Genomic DNA, 17,502 nt, shown 5'->3' with positions numbered 1-17,502 from the left:
CGACCACAGTCAGTAAGGATAGGCAACAACACCTCCTCAGCGATCATCCTCAACACCAGTTCCCCACAAGGCTGTGTTCTCAGCCCCCTACTATACTCCTTATACACCTATGACTGTGTGGCCAAATTCCCCTCCAATTTGATTTTCAAGTTTGCTGACGACACCAATGTAGTGGGTCAGATCTCAAACAATGACGAGACAGAGTACAGGAATGAGATAGAGAATCTGGTGAACTGGTGCGGCAACAATAATCTCTCCCTCAATGTCAACAAAACTAATGAGATTTTCAACGACTTCAGAAAGCGTAAAGGAGAACATGTCCCTGTCTACATCAATGGGGACGAAGTAGGAAGGGTCAAGAGCTTCACACTTTTAGGTGTCCAGATCACCAACAACCTGTCCTGGTCCCCCCCATGCCGACACTATAGATAAGAAAGCTCATCAACGCCTTTACTTTCTCAGAAGACTAAGAAAATTTGGCATGTCAGCTACAACTCTCACCAACTTTTACAGATGCACCATAGAAAGCATTCTTTCTGGTTGTATCACAGCTTGGTATGGCTTCTGCTTGGCCCAAGACCGCAAGGAACTACAAAAGGTCGTGAATGTAGCCCAATCCATCACGTTGACTCTGCCAATACATCCCGCTGCCTCGGCAAAGCAACCAGCATAATTATGGACCCTACACACCCCGGACATTTCTTTTCCACCTTCTTCCGTTGGGAAAAAGATACGAAAGTCTGAGGTCACGTACCAACCGACTCAAGAACAGCTTCTTCCCTGCTGCAGTCAAACTTTTGAATGGACTTGCCTTGCATTAAGTTGATCTTTCTCTACACCCTAGCTATGACTGTAACACTACATTCTGCACTCTCACGTTTCCTTCCCTATGAACGGTATGCTTTGTCTGTATAGCAGGCAAGAAACAATACTTTTCACTGTATGTTAATACATGTGACAATAATAAATCAAATCAAATCAAGTGTGAGGTCATGCATTTAGGGAGGTCAAACAGTTGTAGGGAATACACAATAAATGGGAATATACTAAGAAGGGGAAATGGAGTGAGAAATCTTGGCGTACAAATACACAGGTCCCTAAAGGCAGCAGTTCGAGAAGACAAGATTGTAAAGAAAACATATGGAATGCTCTCCTTCATTGGCAGAGGTACAGAATATAAAAGTAAGGATATAATGTTGGAATTATATAAAACACTGGTGAGGCCACAACTGGAGTATTGTGTGCAGTTCTGGTCATCATATTATAGGAAGGACATAATTGCTCTGGAGAGAGTGCAGAGGAGGTTTACAATAATGTTCAGGACTAGAAAAGTGTAGCTATGAGGAGAGATTGGATAGGTTGTGGTTATTTTCCTTGGAACAAAGAAAGCTGAGGGATCATTTGATAGAGGTGTACAAAATTATGAGGGGAAGAAGTAATGTGGAGATGATAAAATTGTTTCCCTTGGGGGAGAATTCTAGAACCAGGGGACATAGATTCAAGTTAAGTGGCAGTAATTGTAGAGGGAACATGAGGAAGAACTTCTTGACACAAAAGGTGGTAACTGTCTGGAATTCGCTGCCCGAGTTGGTGGTGGAGGCATAGACCCTAAACTTTTTTAAGACGTACCTGGATCTGCATCTTAAGTGCTGAAAACTACAGGGCTATGGGCCGGGTGCAGAGTGCTGGGATTAGAAAGGGCACCTGAATGTTCCTCGTCTGGCATGGACAAGATGGGCCGAATGGCCTCCTGTGCTGTAACTGTTTTCTGGTTCTAAGAGCCAGAAAGGGTAGCTTTGCGGTGTTCTCTTCAGAAGCAAAGGTTTCCCATCTGCGTCATGCTCCCTGATCCTGCCTCCAGCTGACCCAAGGCTGATCACTAAGCAGCAGAGAACACCCCCCCCCACCCCACTCTCCACCTGGGTGGGGAAAGGACATAAGGGTAGAGGGATGTTATGGGGGATCATCAATAGATTTCCCTGTGGGTCCCGTTGAATATGAGCTCCCCTATTAGGCGAATGGAGGCTCGCCCAATAGAGAAGGAGGAGCGGGGAGTTTGAAACCAACTGGCTCCACTCAGGCCAGCAGTTGATAGACTAGGGACTGATCTGCACTCTGTAACCGTTGAACGGTGCCCAGATATCACTGTAAATCAAGTGGTGACGGAAGACTGACCTCGGTAAGATTATTACACCTTTCTTATTCCTTTCTAATGCTTCTCCTGGATTCAATTTGCCGCCAGTATCATGATTGGTGGCTGGCTGCTCCTGCTCCTTATTTGCGGAAGGATATATTGGCCTTGGAGGGAGTGCAGAGAAGGTTCACCAGGTTGATACCGGAGATGAGGGGTGTTGATTATGAGGAGAGACTGAGCAGATTGGGTTTGTACTCATTGGAACTTAGAAGGCTGAGGGGGGATCTTATAGAGACCTATAAGATAATGAAGGGGCTGGATAGGGTAGAGGTGGAGAGATTCTTTCCACTTAGAAAGGAAGCTAGAACTAGAGGTCACAGCCTCAAAATAAAGGGGGGTCAGTTTAGGACAGAGTTGAAGAGGAACTTCTTTCAGAGGGTGGTGAATCTCTGGAATTCTCTGCCCACTGAAGTGGTGGAGGCTACCTCGTTGAATATGTTTAAATCACGGATAGATGGATTCCTGATCGGTAAGGGAATTAGGGGTTATGGGGATCAGGCGGGTAAGTGGAACTGATCCACTTCAGATCAGCCATGATCTTATTGAATGGCGGGGCAGGCTCGGGGGGCTAGATGGCCTACTCCTGCTCCTATTTCTTATGTTACAATAGGCTCAAAAGGCTCATAGCCTCACTGAAATGCAAGTAAATATAACCCTTCAAGCTGAGGCTTTAAAGATTGTTGTAAAATTTGGTCATCCCATCCCTCCATTGTGTCTGAGCCTGCAGCTCATAACAGGGAGGAATAGCTTTCACCTGGACATTTAATGGATATGCAACAATGTGATGCTGAAAAAAAAGATATCCTCCTCTGGAATCATGACGAATAGAATTTCATCTAATCCAAAGCCTACAACTCCAACTTTATTTAAATTAGAAGAATTATTTGACATCAGATTAGGGTTATACATAATAGGAAGACTGTGGCAAATGCAAGAAAAAATGAATAAACTTGTCGGATGAGTGTGCAAATGGCAAATTAATTTTAATGTAGATAAGTGTAAGGTGGTGCATTTTTGTAGAATGCTGCACTCTTTGGAAAATAAGAGTCTAAATAGAGCAGTGGAGATAAGGGAGCAAGTGACAAACATTCACAAATCATTAAAAGTAGCGAGGCCATAAAAATGCCAATAAATCATTTGGTATAATTTCTAGACAAGTTGAATCCAGTTATCCAAAGTTATGCTAAACTTTTATATACTCTTGGTTGGCCATATTTACAGTATTGTGTACAGTTTTAATCTTGATAAATCAGGAAAGACTAAATAAGGCGAGGCTCTTTTCTCTAGAAAAGGGAAGTCTGAGGGTGATCTAATGGAAGGGGTTAATTTATGAAGGGGTTTGATAGGTAGATTTAAATAAATATTGTCAGAGACCAGTTGGGCCAAATGACCTGTTTCCTTGTTAATGACCTACAATGTGAGTAAGAATTGTGTCTGTTATCTGTTACTATTCACGAGTGTAATACTTTGTATTCTCATTTGTATAATTTGAAATACCTTGAAGAACTGTCACAGTGACCTGAGCTGCTTAAAACAACATTTGAAGTGTTTAATGAATTAACATACTTTTAATGAATCCTGTTGGAGGGCACAGTCAAATTTCAAGTGTGTATTCAATTTCTCACATTCAGCTGATGATTTTCAACTTTTCAATGTGGGCATTTAATACTTGTGTTTAAGACTAAAACAAAGGATTTATGCCCGGATTATATGGTAAAAAAGATAAAACTTTACCTTGATCAAAATGTGTAATTTTCTTTGCTTGTTGTTCCAGTTGTTTGGAGAGAGGAAGTATGTGGGAGCATAACTAAGTGGAGCCTTGGTAGGCTACAAGAAGGACTTGCAAATAAGGGGGGAAATATTAACAGAATTTGTCAAAGTTTCAGTTCCGGCGAGAAAACTGGTGTGGAGTACAGCTCTCCAGTTCCACTTGTCTTTATTCTCCCAGAATATTTGATCGCTAAAAAAAGAGTGGCTGGGGTTTGCCATGTCACTCTGAGGGGTGGGGGGTGATCATTGCTGGCATTGACCCCCGCCACTACCCCCCCCCCCCCCCCCCCCCCCCCAAACACACACACACAAAAGATAATCATCACCGACATCCCCATACCCCCTCAGTGCCCGGGCTCCCCACCACCACACATAAAAATGAACCGTCCCCCTCATGGGATCCCACTACAGGCCCCCAGCAGTACCCTTAGGCACAGGTTGGCACCCACACTGTGCCAAGGGCATTGCCAGGGCAATGCCTGGCCATGTCTCTCTCCCCCAGAGGCTACATTTTGCACCTCCGGTGGGATCCCCTCAACAAGGTTACATTTTTAAAAGCCTGTCAAGAACTTTGCCAACACGACATGAATATTTAGCGAGGGAGGATAATTTGGCGAGGGGACTAGTTCATCATATGGAAATTTATTACAAAGTATTAAAATCAGGTTCTCACTCATTATGGGCTTGAACCTGGTTACATCATTGGCGAGGGCCAATTAAAGTTGGAAAGCAAGGTCATGCCAGAGTGAACTATGCTTCTCGAAACTCATGGGATTTTGACCCCACTCCATTGATATCACGCATCCCCCCCCTCCCAAAGGTCTGAGGAGCAGCTAAGAAATTCTTCAGTGTTGGAACTGAAAACAACCCAAATATATGATGCTCGAAGCAAATTTGAAGGAAAACATTAAATAGCCCATTCTGCAAGAATTTTCAGGATAACTATGTACTGCACAGGAACGAGACAGCTTAGGAAAGAAAACTTTTATTCTCCTGAGGCTATGGAATTTGGTCAATTCTTTTGAGATGAACTTGTTCGAAAGATTAGATGAGAAGCTACTGTGTTCTTTATGGCAAAGACTGTGAAGTTTGTACATCACAAAAAATTTGATAGTAAATCTCAGTTGGATCATGGGCTGGAATTCTCCGGCCATTCATGCCCCACTGCTGTTGCAAGCAAGAATGGAGAATTTGGTCTCAGCCAAATCTTCATTCACTGCAGGGGGAATAGGGAATATCAACTAAAGTTTAAAGTTTATTTTATTATGATTCTACAGGATCTACAGGCATTCAGAGAGGCAAGGACTGATTAGGGACAGTCAGCATGGCTTTGAGTGGAAAATCATGTCTCATGAATTTGATTGTGTTTTTTGAAGGGGTAACCAAAAAGGTAGATGAGGGCAGTGCAATTGATGTTGTCTACATGGACTCTAGCAAGGCCTTTGACAAGGTACCGCGTGGTAGGTTGTTACATAAGGTTAAATCTCACAGGATCCAGGGTGAGGTAGCCAATTGGATACAAAATTGGCTTGATCACAGAAGACAGAGAGTGATTATAGAAGGTTGTTTTTCAAACTAGAGGCCTGTCACCAGCAGTGTGCCTCAGGGATCGGTGCTAGGTCCACTGTTATTTGTCATTTATATTAATGATTCGGATGAGAATTTAGGAGGTATGGTTTGTAAGTTTGCAGATGACACCAAGATTGGTGACATATTGGACAGTGAAGAAGGTTATGTAGAATTGCAACGGGATCGTGATCAATTGGGCCAGTGGGCTCATGAATGGCAGATGAAATTTAATTTAGATGAATGCGAAGTGATGCATTTTGGCAGATCGAACCAGGGCAGGACTTATTCAGTTAATGGTAGGACATTGAGGAGAGTTATAGAACAAAGAGATCTAGGTGTACAGATTCATAGCTTCTTGAAAGTGGAGTCACAGGTGGACAGAGTGGTGAAGAAGGCATTCGGCATGCTTGGTTTCATTGGTCAGAACATTGAATACAGGAGTTGGGACATCTTGTTGAAGTTGTACAATACATTAGTAAGGCCACCATTGGAATACTGTGTACAATTCTTGTCACTCTATTATAGAAAGGATGTTATTAAACTTGAAAGAGTGCAGAAAAGGTTGACTAGGATGCAACCGGGACTTGATGGTTTGAGTTATAAGGAGAGGCTGGATAGACTGGGACTTTTTTCCCTGGAGGGTAGGAGGCTTAGGGGTGATCTTACAGAGGTCTATAAAATAATGAAGGGTATAGATAAGGTAGATAGTCAATATCTTTTCCCAAAAGTAGGGGAGTCTAAAACTAGAGGGCATCGGTTTAAGGTGAGAGGGGAGAGATACAAAAGGGTCCAGAGGGGCAATTGTTTCACACAGAGGGTGGTGAGTGTCTGGAACAAGTTGCCAGAGGTAGTAGTAGGGGCGGGTACAATTTTGTCTTTTACGAAGCATTTATACAGTTACATGGGTAAGATGTTAAGTAGGCTTTACTTGACAAGTTAAAAAAAAGTTGGCATGGATAGGTTGGGCCAAAGGGCCTGTTTCCATGCTGTAAACCTCTATGACTCTAGTGTCACAAGTAGGCTTATATTAACACTGCAATGAAGCTACTGTGAAAATCCCCTCAGCTCAAATGCTAGCATCTGTTCGGATACACTGAGGGAGAATTTAGCATGGCCAATTCACCTAACAGCATGTCTTCCAGACTGCGGGAGGAAACTGGAGCACCCAGAGAAAACCCAAGCAGACATGGGGAGAACAAGCAGACTCTGCACAGACAGTGATCCAAGCCAGAAATTGAACCTGGGTCCCTGGCGCTGTGAGGCAGCAATGTTAACCACTGTGCCACCAGCTATGACAAGGTCGGAGAAAGAAGTTTAACAACACCAGGTTAAAGTCCAACAGGTTTATTTGGTAGCAAAAGCCACACAAGCTTTCGGAGCTCTTAGCCCCTTCTTCAGGTGAGTGGGAATTCTGTTCACAAACAGTTTGTGAACAGAATTCCCACTCACCTGAAGAAGGGGCTAAGAGCTCCGAAAGCTTGTGTGGCTTTTGCTACCAAATAAACCTGTTGGACTTTAACCTGGTGTTGTTAAACTTCTTACTGTGTTTACCCCAGTCCAACGCCGGCATCTCCACATCAAGGTCGGAGAATCCAGCCCATGATCTTTCTTATTCTGAGCAAAAGAGAGAATCCCTGTTTGTTGTCCCATTCTAGTCCCTTCATTTGCACAGCTGCAGTGAACATTGTACAAACACCTATCTTTCCAGCAACGAAACAAAGTAAAAGGTTCAATGAAACACAATATTGTCCCATGCAAAACATTAGGTGGTGTTGTTCTGTTGCAAATTTGGCAGAAGCCCCAAAAAATGGCATATTTTTTGGGGCTTCTGGGCCCGGATTTTCATAATAATTCCCCCAAGATTTTCATAATAATTCCCCCTTCAAAAAACTCAATCAAATTCATGAGACATGATTTTCCACTCACAAAGCCATGCTACTGTCCCTAATCAGTTCTTTCCTCTCTAAATAACAAGAGAAACCCCACAGCAGGAGAAACCCCACAGAAACACGTTCCTCTCACGCATTCTTCGACAATGTATACAATCTCCTTTTTATAATATTACTTTTCTACTTTGACCATGCAATATACTCTATTTAGAATGCATGTGTTCTATTTACTTAACATTGCATCCTATTTATTATGTATGTGATGTTCTCTATCACACAATATTCTGTTTAGATGACATATCAAGTTCTATTTCTAGCACCACTAACTTTATTTACAATGCTCACTGCCAAGTTAACTGCTTGTGGGATGATACTTTTGATGTGGTTCTCTTGATTGCCTTCTGTAACTGGAAGAAGATTGTCGGACTATCAAAGAAACATCATAAAGGAACATTTTAATCATTTCACCAGGGCTTTCACCTACCTTCTGTCAAGTTACCATAAGAGATCAAACAAATTCATGTAGGAAATTCCAGGGAATGATGTTCTATTTAAACTGCAGACAATATTCTAATTACAATTCACCCAGCCTGCTTACAATGTTCACAATATACATTATAATTTACATCAGGCATGTTGCCCAAACTGGGAATTCACATCCATTCACTTGTTTGTTCTCACCATTGTTCAGCACTGCTACCTTTACTACTGCAGATCTTTTGGCAGCTGTAAGAACAACAGTGCCAAAGGATTTGATTTAGGAGCTTCGTCTGCACAACTATTTGAATGCTAGGGTTAATATTCAAATGGGTAGCTTGAAATAAATAATTATTTATACAGAAAACAATTTAAATTTAGGAGATCTGCAACTTAATTAACAAATTACTAATTGTTCATGAGCTGCTGGCAGTAAATCACTTTTTCCAAATCTCCCTCCATGGCCACAGTGAATCAGGCTGAATTGACAATGCAACTTGAGTGTCATCTTATTGCTGCAGAAAGTACTTTAATGTAGAATTTAGTTTGCAGGTGGGAAGCCAATATCCTTATCCACCCTGGAGCCTTCACGGAAAGCTCAGTTGATATTAAAGGAAGCATCTCATTCCCTTTCCCACAGCCATTTGCCTTAATTCCCAACAGAGATAGAAGGAGGCAGCTGACCACATCTGACAGGTCAAAGTTGTGGGGCTTGGGGGCATCAACTATCAGCACCAAACTAAAGGGGAAATCTGGGCTATTTTGTAGGCGAGAAGCAGCTGCAATCCAGAGCAATAGCAATAGAAGAAGGATAGGAAGGGTAGGATTCGAGAACCGTGGATAACCAGGGAAATTGAGGGATTGGTCAAAAAGAAAAGACTGGCGTACGTTAGGTCCAGGCAGCTAAAAACGGAGGGAGCTCTGGAGGAATACAAAGAATGTAGGAAAGAACTCAAACAAGGAATTAGAAGGGCAAAAAGGGGTCACGAAATGTCCTTGGCAGACAGGATTAAGGAGAATCCCAAGGCATTTTATTCATACGTTAGGAACAAAAGGGTTGTCAGGGAAAAAATCGGACCTGTCAGGGACAAAAGTGGGGAATTATGCTCAGAGCCCAAAGAGGTAAGGGAGATCCTAAATGAATACTTTGCGTCGGTATTCACAAAGGAGAGGGATGTGTTGACTGGGAGTGTCTCGGAGGGTAGTGTTGACCCGTTAGCGAAAATCTCCATTACAAGGAAGGAAGTGTTAGGTTTTTTAGGGAATATAAAGACTGACAAATCCCCAGGGCCTGATGGAATCTATCCCAGGCTGCTCAGGGAGACGAGAGATGAAATCGCTGGGCCTCTGACACAAATCTTTGTCTCGTCACTGGACACAAGTGAGGTCCCAGAGGATTGGAGGATAGCTAATGTGGTCCCGTTATTTAAGAAGGGTAGGAAGGATAACCCGGGAAATTATAGGCCGGTGAGCTTGACGTCCGTGGTAGGGAAGCTGTTGGAGAGGATTCTTAGAGATAGGATGTATGCGCATTTAGAAAGGAATAAACTCATTAACGATAGTCAGCATGGTTTTGTGAGAGGGAGGTCCTGCCTCACTAACCTGGTGGAGTTTTTTGAAGAAGTGACTAGAATGGTTGACGAGGGAAGGGCTGTGGATGTCGTCTATATGGACTTTAGTAAAGCGTTTGACAAAGTCCCTCATGGTAGGTTGGTGCAAAAGGTTGGATCTCATGGATAAAGGGGGAGGTGGCTAGATGGGTGGAGGACTGGCTTGGTCACAGAAGACAGAGGGTGGTAGTGGAAGGGTCTTTTTCCGGCTGGATGCCTGTGACTAGTGTTCCACAGGGCTCTGTATTGGGACCTCTGCTGTTTGTGATTTATATAAACGACCTGGAAGAAGGTGTAACTGGGGTGATCAGTAAGTTTGTGGATGACACAAAAATGGCTGGACTTGCAGATAGTGAGGAACATTGTCAGAGGCTACAGAAGGATATAGATAGGCTGGAAATTTGGGCAAAGAAATAGCAGATGGAGTTCAATCCAGATGAATGCAAAGTGATGCATTTTGGTAGAACTAACGTAGGGGGGAGCTATACGATAAATGGCAGAACCATAAAGGTTGTAGATACGCAGAGGGACCTGGGTGTGCAAGTCCACAGATCCTTGAAGGTGACGTCACAGGTGGAGAAGGTAGTGAATAAGGCATATGGCATGCTTGCCTTTATAGGACGGGGCATAGAGTATAAAAGTTGGGGTCTGATGTTGCAGTTGTATAGAACGTTGGTTCGGCCGCATTTGGAATACTGCGCCCAGTTCTGGTCGCCACACTACCAGAAGGACGTGGAGGCTTTAGAGAGAGTGCAGAGGATGTTTACCAGGATGTTGCCTGGTATGGAAGGGCTTAGTTATGAGGAGAGATTGGGTAAACTGGGGTTGTTCTCACTGGAAAGACGGAGGATGAGGGGTGACCTAATAGAGGTGTATAAAATTATGAAAGGCATAGATAGGGTGAACGGTGGGAAGCATTTTACCAGATCGGTGGTGACGTTCACGAGGGGCCATAGGTTCAAGGTGAGGGAGGGAGGTTTAACATGGATATCAGAGGGTACACAGAGGGTGGTGGGGGCCTGGAATGCGCTGCCGGGCAAGGTGGTGGAGGCGGACACACTGGGAACGTTTAAGACTTATCTAGATAGCCAAATGAACGGAGTGGGAATGGAGGGATACAAAAGAATGGTCTAGTTTGGACCAGGGAGCGGCGCGGGCTTGGAGGGCCGAAGGGCCTGTTCGTGTGCTGTATTGTTCTTTGTTCTTTGTTCTAGAACACTCCAGCTCCTCCTGACCTCATGAAGAATTTTTTTAGACTCCTAAAAAAATAGGAAGGCCTCCTATTCTCTTCCATCGTGCTTTACTAGGCAGTGTACTCTCCATAGGCAGCTGGCTCAGCACACCATTAAAATATCATTTGGTGCTCTGGATGTTGTAGGATTCTGATTAGCATACATTAATAAGGTTTCCACTCAAGTCAGGCTATAGCATCAGAAACTGTAGAAAAAGGCTCAGTTAAGATGTTGGAGGGGGGTTGTAGGACTGCACACAACATTCTTGCCAGCTGGCTTGCATTAAGATTGCTTCTTTTGTCTCTGATTGCAACATTACTCTTGCTGATTACAATGCAAACTAAAAGGAAAAAAATTGTAACATTGCTTACCGATTGTAATGGCATTTTCATTTCGTTTGATAATATCGAAGGAGTTACGTATGTTTCCTTCAGTGATGCGGAACACAATCTCTGGATGGACACTGGGAAAATTTGGAGGTGATGCTCGAAGGAATATGATCTCTGCAAAACGAGAAGATCAGATCAATTACTCTCCCCTGCAAATATCAGGGTTAGTTTCATGAGATACAGTCACATGTTTTCTGCCTATACCCTGTTGCCATGCCACCTGATTGACATAAAAAGAATGAAATAAAGACAGGCAAAGTCTGAAAGTGTATAAAGATTGAACAGTCATAATATCCGAATACCTGAAAGTATACTTCATTCCACTGTAAGCAAATTGAGACAAGGATTGTGATTGTCCTTCCTCACCATGCCTGGCGCAAATCAGACCGATCCCAGGAAATGGGGTCCAGGCCTAAAAATCGGCTTCACACCCAGCGCCAAATAGTTTTCAATTGTCTCAGTCACTTTCCAATGGTGCGAACCAGATCATGGCCAGAGAGGGTGTGAGGCCAATTAGCATATTTAAAATAGCATTTAAATATGCATAGCTGCATAGCACATTCGACTCCCAGCGCATAAAATCTTCCAGCCTTCGAGCAAAGTGTGAGAACGGCGAGATTCACTACTGGTCTCCACTTGTGGAGACCTGGAGCAACGGCCATGGCAGGGGCCAGAGGCCATTGAAGCACCTGGGTGGTCAGGGGCACGGCCAAACAATGCCCACCGGACACCCTGGCAGTGCCAGTTGGGCACCAGCAGTGTGCCAGAGGCAGTGTCAAGGGGGTGGAGCTTGAATGAAGGCTACACAGAGGCAGTCGTGCAGGGATGGAGCATGTCACGGGTCATGATGGGGGGACATATCGGAGGTCAGGCAGGGGGACCCATCAGGAGGGCCCTGATAACCAAGATGCAGGTGACCCATGTCTGATGGGGGAACATGTCGCCGATGAAGAGGGGGAGGGGGGTCTCCCAGTGCACTGTGAGATCGGGGCTCCACTGCAGAATGGCACCCATGCTCTCTGAAGCTGGACTCACCACATCACTTTGCCATTGGTTACACATTAAAACATTATTGGTTATCATTGGTTACATCATAACAATTGACAGGCATGCAAACGGAGGTGCTGGCTGTGATTTTACTGGCATGCCTCACCCATCAATGGGCGGAGCAAGCTGGTAAAATTGCGGGAGAGCCGAGAATTCAGGATTGTGCCCGATTTCTCAGCTCTCACGATCTTACCAGCACTGGATTTCCGGTGCAGTCAGCCACGCGCCTATTTCTGGCAAGAGACTGAATAATTTATTCAAATATATTTAAATGTTCATTTGCATGTGTTTAGTGATCCTGGCACACAATCATCTCGGCTCACTTGTCTTTATAGCCTCGCTGGGAGAGCTTCTCTCCAGCAAGGAAAGCACCTGCTCCCCATGCACGGGGATTAGCGTGTTGGCCTGGCCGGTCGAACTGGAAGCCATTGAGGCCCCCCCGGGGAGGGCAAAGGGGGTGCCCTTTGGCACTGCCAGCCTGGCACCTTGACAATGCCCACTGGGCAGGTACTGGGCCTATGGGTGTGCGGAGCCAATGGGAGCCTGGAGGAGGTGGTGTTTGGCTGGGGCAGCTCGGTCAAGCAGTGGGAGGGGGCCACTGTGCACTTAGCTGCTGCGATCGGTGTGGGGAGGGAAGGGGGCCCTGCTGCTGCCTGCAGCAGCGATGGGGGGAGTGGGGCTCGCAATCAGCCCGGGTGCCCGCGATTGCTGAGGGGGTTGGTTCAGGTCGGTTGCAACAGCAGAGGCCTGACAGCTCTCTCTGTCTGTTAGTCCTCTTCTGTTGGAATCGCGCATGTGCAGACACAGAGGTCTGCACGTGTGCAATAGCTCCCTCTGCTGCTGGCTGGTGAGCTAAGCCTCGCCCACTGCCTCTCATTGCTAGAAACATCGAGCCCATTTTTTCATGCACTATTTGGGAGTAAAAACTCGCCCAAGAAACAGATCTGCAACTTTCCCATTTTCACATTAGCTGGACACTTGGAATTTTTCTCGCAAAATTCCGCCCACTCAGTGCATTGCAGGCCTGCCAGAAAGCTTCTTGTTTTTGTCAAGCAGCATGGAGGAATCTGGTTCTAAGTAGGCAGAGAACATTGTTCAGAGCTTGCTCTCTCCACAGCCTCTAATGCACCTCCCTGAGATGCTGCACACATTGAGGTACTGCCACAGCTGTTCCCATACCTGTTGCAACCTTTATGAGCACAGGTCACCTGACATTTTGCCCTTCCTGAGGATGCAGCACCATTCCCTGCCAAATACATGAATACACGATATCACCTCCGAAAACATTTCAGAGTACTTCCAAACACTTTTCAACAGCAGAAGTTATTTAAAGTTATCTTAACTACAATGTGACCCTTTAAGGAACAGAGCCTGTCTTGCAGCTCAATACTTGTTTGCAGAATAATGTACAAATGCATTTCCTAGACCTAATGCTTCAAATTTGGTATCCTAGCAGCAGAGTGGGATGTATAACATTGGGGTTGTGTCGATTCACAACCTTCCAGTGCACACACAGACATATGTCCTTTATCACTGTCTGAGTCAAATAGGAAGTGACCAATGGAGCATCACACCCCAGCAACGTTTCACTTGGCCTCCATAATGCCACACAATTAATTTCATGTTCCCTATACCTTAGCTGCCTTAATAACAGGGCTTGATCTATTCAAAGGTAACTTTATTATCATTAAATGCTCTCACCAATTGGTTCAAGGAATTCCCTGTAGGTCGGCAGAGAAATTACAGTGTAGGACACTGTATTAACAGGGTCCAATATGCAGCTTGTATCAGCTGGGCGGCAGGACTTTATGCATCGAACAGTCTCTGTTCTATCTGCTCTGAACCTATAAAGAAAGAGAAACAGTTAATGGAGAATGATAACAGCTAACCAGAATTCATATGAAAAGGCTTTCATTAAACCTAATTATTAATTTAATTCTGCAGAAGCTGGTTCACTGTCAGTAGCTGCTAAGATTTCTTCATGAAATATATGAAGAGTTTAAAAATATTGATACAGATTGTAACAGAAACCCTTATGGCATCAACTTATTGTTTTCTATTTGTGATTTGGCAGAGGAGTATCAGTGGGAAAATGTGAACTTCTCCACTTAGGCAGGAAGAATAGAAAAATAGTATCTGGAGTAATGTGTACAATTTTGGTCTCCTTATTTGAAGAACGATATCATTGCATTAGAAACAGTTCAGAGAACATTCACTGGACTGATTCTTGGGATGAAGGGCATATCTTATGAAGAAAGGATGAATTGGTTGGGCCTATACCCACTGGAGTTGAGGAACATGAGGAGTGATCTTACTGAAACATAGAAGATCCTGAAGGGTCCTAACATTGTGGATACCAGAAGGATGTTTTCTCTTGTAGGGGAGACTAAAACTAGAGGACACGGTTTAAAAATAACCGGTATCCCTCTTAAACCTGAGATGAGTATTTTTTTCTTTCAGAGTCTTATCAGTCTGTGGAATTCTCTTCCCCAGAGAACAGTGGAGGCTGGGCCATTGAATATTTTTAAGGCTGAGTTGGACAGATTGCGATTAACAAGGGATTAAAAGGGTAAAGGGTCAGACCAGAAAGTAGAGTTGAGGCCACAATCAGATTAGCCATGATCTTATTAAATGACAGAACAGCCTTGAGGGGCCGAATGGCCTAACACTGCTCCTAATTCATAAGTTCATATGTAACACGTGCAGCAAATAGCTGTCTGAGATTTCTAGATCTTATCTCACCATTAAAACTCAAGAAATACATAACTGGAAGAGCAGATTTATGATGTGTCATCAGTAATTTCAGATTAATCAAGAATTCTCCAGATGCTGCCTAAGACTGAACAACCTACACGTTTACGTGAAGCCTATTAACTCTATCATAATATGGTTTTGGTGTTAGAACCACAGTTATCTTAATAGAAGGTAAACCAAACAATGTTGTTAACATGAAAATGCAGTTTACATTGTATATGTTTCCAAATCTATGGAACTGATTTTAAATCTGTACAAACGAATGGGTTTTGAGCGAGTTGAAATCTCACCCTATAACTTTATAAACACACAGGTTTATTCTCTGATCCTGGTTTCTGGGCTGTAAGCTGGTCAGTTCCATTGCCGTAATCACATGGAAAGTGGTAAACCAACAAGACAAAGGTGCACTGACGGAACAGGAACAACCCAAAGGTAATTTCTGGTCGCTGATAGCAATTGTTCTCTATTGATCAGCTACCACCATAATGAATAATTTCCATTTTTTACCTACATGGTCCTTGGTACTAGTATAATATAAATTAATTTTTTATTATCAAGGGAACTAATACATTATAATGTCTCTTGTCTACAGGTGAATTTCATTTTTTTAATTCTTTCACAGGACGTGGGCATCACTGGCTAGGCTTGCATTTATTGCCCATCCCTAAATGCCCTCGAGGAAGTGGAGGTGAGTTGCCTTCTTAAATCGCTGCAGTCCATGTGATGTAGGTAAACCCACAGTACTGTTAGAGGGGGATTTCCAGGACTTGGACCCAGCGACGGTGAAGGAACAACGATATAGTTTCAAGTCAGGATGGTGTGTGGTTTGCAGTGGAACTTGCAGCCAATGGTTTTCCCATGCATCTGCTGCCCTTGTGTTTCTAGGTGGTAGAGGGGTGGGTTTGATAGGTGTTGTCAAAGGAGCTTTGGCAAGTTGTTGTAACAATTCTTGTAAATGGCCACTGAGCATCGGTGATAGAGGGAGTGGATGTTGAAGGCAGGGATGGGGTGCCAATGGAGCTAGCTGATTTGTCAGAGATGGTGCCGAGTTTCTTGAGTATTGTTATTGTTGCACTCATCCAGGCAAGTGGGGAGTATTCCATCACATTCCTGACTTATTCCTTATAGATGGTAGACAGGCTTTGGGGAATCAGGAAGTGAGTTACACTCTGCAGAATTCCCAGCTTCTGACCTGCTTTTTATTTATGTAGCTGGTTCAGTTCATCTTTTGTTTATTGATAACCCCTGGACGTTGATAGTTGAGGATTCAGAGATTATAATGCCACTGAATGTCAAGGAAGAGGGTTAAATTCTCTCTTGTTGGAGATGGTCACTGACTGGCACTTGTGTGCACATTGCTACTTGCCAGTTATCAGCCCAAATCTTAATGTTGTCCAGGTCTTGCTCCATATGAGCATGGACTGCCTCTGTATCTGAGGAGTCATGAACGATGCTGAACGTTGTGCAATCATCAGCGAACAATCATCAGTGAACATCCCCACTTATGTTGGAAGGAAGGTCATTGATGAAGCAGCTGAAGATGGTTGGGTCTAAGACATTAGGCTGAGGAACTCCTGGAAGTCAGATGATTGACCTCCAACAATCACAATCATCTTCCTTTGTGCGAGGTATGACTGCAACCAGTTGAGAGTTTCTGCCCTGATCCCCATTGATTCCAGTTTTGCTCGGGTTCCCTGATGCCACACTTGGTCAAATGCTGCCTTGCTATCAAGGCCGTCACTCTCACCTTATCTCTTTGAGTTCAGCTTTTCTGTCCATGTTTGGACTAAGGCTGTTATGAGGTCAAGAGTTGAGAAGCCCTAGCGGAACTCAAGAATCTGTTGTAATTCAGACAACTAGAGCCTCCATCTACTGCAATACAATTAATCAATAAGTAATGATTGTTTTTCAACAGCACCTTTGATTACAATGCACTATATGCTTGATTTATGGAGGACAGTCAATATTAACATTAATTGGCTGTCTAGTCTTTGGCACTTGATGTCAAGCTAAGTATTAAAACTGCAGTAAAAAGATAAGCAAATGTCATTTTCTTATATTAGCTTGAAGACACAAAACAAATATCTAACTCATAGACTTAAATATATTTGTTTCCTTTCTTCTTTATTCTCCTACTTGTATTCTTTTCACTTGACTTGTTTTATACCTTGGATTAGTTCTTCCAATTCTAGTCTTTTTTTCCCTTTTCAAAATAATCTTTTCTTTCATTGGTCCTTGTTCTGACGATTGGCCACATTATAAACAATCTCTCTTCACTGATTCCTATTCTCTGCTGCCCTCACTGCCTGTCCCAAAGAGAGGCCATCCATGCCACTTTGGGTTTTCCTTGTTTACTTTCCAAACCTCTTTTTCCAAACACTCTCCCCTTGGCCAGAATTTTACCGGCCCGCCCGCCACGGAATTGGAGCAGGCAAGGGGCTGACAATGGAAATGTCTGTCGACCTTAGATGAGATTTTACACTTTTGGGACGAGCGAGGCTGTAAAATCCCACCCCATGTGTTCAAAACATGGTGGGGCTCGATTTTCCCAGCCCGCTGAGCTGCTCGAGC

The 17,502-nt window shown here is 43.8% G+C and overlaps 1 protein-coding gene across 3 annotated transcripts in view; it reads right to left on the bottom strand.

Moving 5' to 3' along the window:
- LOC144498644 (fibulin-1-like) overlaps window positions 1–17,502 on the bottom strand; it is a 309,419-nt gene that overhangs the window by 120,354 nt on the left and 171,563 nt on the right. For all 3 annotated transcript variants that reach the window (XR_013498738.1, XM_078220077.1, XM_078220076.1), the window contains exons 15-16: window positions 13,879–14,021; window positions 11,113–11,244 (exon numbers count right to left, since the gene is read on the bottom strand). Coding sequence is in view for 2 of the 3 variants with exons in the window: in XM_078220077.1 (XP_078076203.1) it covers window positions 11,113–11,244; window positions 13,879–14,021 (275 nt within the window). In the remaining variant the exon portion in view is untranslated. The remainder of the gene's footprint in view (window positions 1–11,112; window positions 11,245–13,878; window positions 14,022–17,502) is intronic.

Source organism: Mustelus asterias, chromosome 9 (genome assembly GCF_964213995.1).
Source record: "Mustelus asterias chromosome 9, sMusAst1.hap1.1, whole genome shotgun sequence".
Classification (NCBI taxonomy): domain Eukaryota; kingdom Metazoa; phylum Chordata; class Chondrichthyes; order Carcharhiniformes; family Triakidae; genus Mustelus; species Mustelus asterias.
This window is presented reverse-complemented; position numbering and strand designations above follow the sequence as displayed.